This window comes from Panicum virgatum, chromosome 3N, assembly GCF_016808335.1.
Source record: "Panicum virgatum strain AP13 chromosome 3N, P.virgatum_v5, whole genome shotgun sequence".
NCBI classification, from domain to species: domain Eukaryota; kingdom Viridiplantae; phylum Streptophyta; class Magnoliopsida; order Poales; family Poaceae; genus Panicum; species Panicum virgatum.
The window spans coordinates 21,169,619-21,173,900 of NC_053147.1; the positions used below are offsets into that span (position 1 = coordinate 21,169,619).

At 59.4% G+C, this 4,282-nt stretch overlaps 1 protein-coding gene across 1 annotated transcript; it reads left to right on the plus strand.

The window, feature by feature from the left end:
- Nucleotides 1–276: 276 nt before the first annotated feature.
- LOC120665027 (UDP-glycosyltransferase 73C4-like) lies at nucleotides 277–2,009 on the plus strand. Its single transcript, XM_039944441.1, has one exon. The coding sequence runs from the start codon at nucleotides 327–329 to the stop codon at nucleotides 1,791–1,793; it is 1,467 nt and encodes a 488-aa protein (XP_039800375.1). The 5' UTR covers nucleotides 277–326; the 3' UTR covers nucleotides 1,794–2,009.
- The last annotated feature ends 2,273 nt before the right edge of the window (nucleotides 2,010–4,282 follow it).

The window sequence follows — 4,282 nt, forward strand, 5'->3', positions numbered from 1 at the left end:
TCACTTAGATATCTTAATTATGAAAACCAAGAATTCTTGATATCTCACATGATTATACATATATTTAAGACATAAAATAAATACATATTACACTCAACTTGCTAAATCGGTTAATTCGGTTAAATCGGTTAGTGGCACATCAAAACCGAAATAATATGTGGTTAAAGAATATCTCAAAAAATTTAACCGCAAAATTAACCGTTAACCGAATTAACCGACTTTTACGGTTAAAGCGGTTCGGTTCGGTTAATCGGTTTCGGTTATATTTTGCCCACCCCTAGCCCAAAGCACCAAACGATTCCCACCACCAAGAATCGCAGGGAACCATGGCTTCCCCTTCGCCGCAGCACGAGAAGTTCCGCATCCTTCTTATCCCCTTCTTCGCCACCAGCCACATCCGCCCCTTCACCGAGCTCGCCTTCCACCTCGCCGCGGCCCGCCCGGGCGTCGTCGAGGCCACTATCGCCGTCACCCCGGCAAATGTCCCAGTCGTCCAATCAGCTCTCGCGCGGCGGCGCGGCCATGCCGCAGTCGAAGTCACAACGTACGCGTTCCCGCATGTGGACGGCCTCCCACCGGGGGTGGAGAACCACTCCACCGCCAGGGCCGCGGACGCGTGGCGCATCGACGCCGCCGGCAGCGACGAGCGGCTGATGCGGCCGGGGCATGAGAGTCTCATAAGGGACCGTTTGCCCGACGCGGTCGTCTCCGACGTCCAGTTCATCTGGAATGCTGAGGTCGCTGCTGGTCTCGGCGTGCCGTGCGTCACCTTCCACGTTATAGGGGCGTTCCCGATGCTGGCCATCTTCAATTTACTAGGTGCTCACGCGACGGTGGCCGCCGCCGCCGCCGGCGGCGGCGTGGTGGCTCTTCCTGGGCTTCCAGGCCCTAAAGTACGGGTCCCAGTTACCGAGCTGCCTGAGATTGTGAGGAACCAGCGACCGGATGACGCCCTTGCCACAGGAGCAGCTCGGGTAGTGTACAACGGACTCGTCGTGAACACTTTCTTCGATTTGGAGGACAGGTACTGCGACATGTATGTGCGCCATGGGTACGCGAAGCGGGCCTACTTCGTCGGGCCCCTGTCGCTGCCGCCACCATCGCAGCTGGCCGCCGGCGAAGCCGGCTCACGGTGCATCGACTGGCTGGACAGGAAGCCAGCCCGATCGGTCGTGTACTTATGCTTCGGCAGCTTGACTCACATATCCGAGCTTCAACTCCACGAGCTCGCCCTCGGGTTAGAAGCCTCCGGGAAGCCGTTCCTGTGGGTGGTCAGGTCGGAGGCCTGGGCGCCGCCGGAGGGGTGGAAAGAGCGCGTCGGGGACAGGGGAATGCTCGTCACGGGGTGGGCCCAACAGACGGCGATCCTTGCGCACCCGGCTGTGGGGGCGTTCGTGACGCAGTGCGGGTGGAACTCGGTCCTGGAGACCGTCGTGGCCGGCGTGCCGGTGCTGACGTGGCCGATGGTATACGAGCAGTTCATCACTGAGAGCTTCCTGACAGAGGTGCTGGAGATCGGCGATCGGCTGTGGCCGGAGGGTGCCGGGGTGAGGAGCACGACGTTCCAAGAGCACGAGCTGGTCCCGGGCGAGGCAGTGGCACGAGCTGTGGCTAGGTTCATGGAGCCCGGAGGGGCAGGGGATGCCGCGAGGAGCAGGGTCAAGGAGCTCTCCGTGAAGGCCCATGCGGCCATGGCGGAAGGTGGATCCTCGCACTGCGACCTGCAGCGCCTGATTGATGATCTTATCGAAGAAAGAACCGCTGGCGCAGGGACGACGCCCCAGCTAGTCTGATACTCATGTATTTGTCTGTTTTGGGTTTTCGCTTTCCACTGTTTGGTTAGTAAAGCTCTAGCATATCCCAGCTTCGTATCAGCGCATGGCGTCTGCAGAAGCTAGATGAATCACTAGGTGTGGAGTCAAAATCTCAAGACCGAATTGTGTTTGGGCCGTGTTTGGTTGTCCTTGAGCAAAATTTCATGAAAATTTTTCTGTCATTTTGATCACTAATTAGAGGTATTAAATGAAGTCTAATTATAAAACAACCTCCACAACTATGGTACCTGTCGGTGTCCCGACCCGGGGGCCCGGATCCCAACTAGTGAATGCCGCGTGTTTTCTCGTCCCAGATGATGATGCAAGAGGCAATCACAGTAACGCACGGTTTATCCTGGTTCCGGCCGCGGGGCCGTACGTCCAGCAAAGGGGGTGTGCGAGGGCACTGTATTATCTCGCATCCGGAGTGCTTGTTGTAGGGGATACAAGCGAGGCGAGAGAGGGAGGGAAGCTCCCAAGTCTCTGCTAGAAGTGGAGTCGGTTGAGATGAGTGTTCAGCAGTCCTGAGCGTTCTCTGAGAGAGAAGCGAAAGAAACCAGAACCGAGAGACCAAGCAGACTAGAGTCCAGACGAGCGTCCAGACCAGAAAAACCAGCCCGCCCCCGCTAAAGGAAGCCCGCCTCCTCCTTTTATAGTAACAAGGAGGGGCGGCGTACATGAGTGGGACATGGAAGTCGTCGTTTTCCCCTGAATCGCGGGGTACAGTGGTCGGATACTGTAGTAAGTACACTGTGGGAAGGCGGCGTGCGTCGCTGTCGTCCTGGATTTCGTCCTTCGTCCTGTGAGGATTGCGCCGCACGTCCTGCAGTGTTCCGGCGGTAGTAATGGCGCGGGATGGCCCCGGACCCCCTGGTCGGAGTGCAGGCGTGCATACTAGAAGGCCCGGGGGACACGTGGAGGTCCCGGACCTCTGAGAGGAGGGGGGAGGTCCGGGACTCCGACCGTGTGTGATGAGCGCCCCTTCCGGAAGGACACGTGACATCGCCGGACCCCTTCCCCAGTGGGAGGCGAGTCCGGGAGGTCGGCGGGAGCAGTACCGAGCCTGTCTTGTCCCGCGTCGCAGGTCCCAAGGCGCTGCTACAGCGTCCGGGATGGCGGAGTGGTGACCAGAGTCAGCGGATGGGACCCCGGTCATATCTACTGTGGGAGTGGCGGCCTGATGCCGCCCGTCCTTTGAGCCGTGGTGGAGTGGCTGGCTTTTAATGCCTTCGTACGGCGAGCGGTTGGGCGGCGGAGCCGTTTGTCCCTTGTGCCGAGAGACGGCCTCGAGTGAGGCGGAGATGAGTCACCGCTTGAGGGTAGATCCGCTACCCTCGAGCGAGGTGGAGGTGTGTTGCGTGATCGAGGGTCCCGAGAGGGACCCTTGAGCGAGGCAGGGAATGAGTTACCCGCTCGAGGGTATATCCGCTACCCTCGAGCGAGGCGGAGATTGGTCACCTGCTCGAGGGTAGTTCCGCTACCCTCGAGCGAGGCGTAGATTGCCCAGCGGACCCGAGAGGGACCCTCGAACGAGGCGGAGATTGTTCCGCGGGTTCGAGGGGAATGTAAATGGGCCGCACGCTGGGCTTCTTTGAGTCCTTTCCTTTCTTCCGAATGAGAAGTAGGCCGTGGGCCTTCGTGGGCCCAGTTGCCCTAGCAGGTGTTTGTGTTTTCAAAGCGATCTTAGTACCCCAATTAGGGTGTCCCTAATTGTGGTACCCGACAGTAGCCCCCGAGGCTTTGGTCGAGTCAAGGGATTCGGCCAAAGGGTATTTCGGCGATTTCTCCCTTGACGTGATCGGAGACTGCCGTGCCCCCGCCAGGCGCGCCTGGGCGCCGGCCCGGCGGATGTGACAACTCGTCAGACAGGGTAGTGCGCCTGCGGGCAGAGTGCTTCGAGGCACGTGCCCTTTTGTTTGTTTGTTTGAAGGACAAGACGTGTCCGCGTGCTGAGGGGGGGCCAGGGCGACGGCGGCGCCCGCTGCTTGGCAGCTGGAGCTTTCATCACGCTGTCCCGCACGCAGAGCCTTGGCCCCAGCGTTCCTGGTCGCTTTGCAGCGCGCCGTTCGAGGGCAGCCGGCCAGAGCCGACGCTGCACCGCTTAGCATCCAAGGGCTCAGCTCCTCTTTATTTCGTTCGGTCGTGTCTCGGTGCGGTGACCGAGGGCATCCTTTGCTTGTGGATTGTCGCGCCGTCACGGGCAACACAAGCCTCCGCTCTTCGCCAAGCTTGAAGCTTTGTGCCCGGCGCAGCTATAAATAGGGACCGTGAGGTTCCCTTTCCTCTCCAACCTCCCAGCTTTTTCTTCCAGCGTCGCCCAACTCTTGTAATGTTTCCTTTGCCTTTTTCTGACCGGCCCCCAGACGGGGTGGCCTGGCTTTTTTAGGACTTTGGTGCTAGAGGAATGCTTGCGAGCGGTTGGGGAAGACCGGAGTGGGCGTGCGCTCCATCCCTTAGGTTCAGTGGGA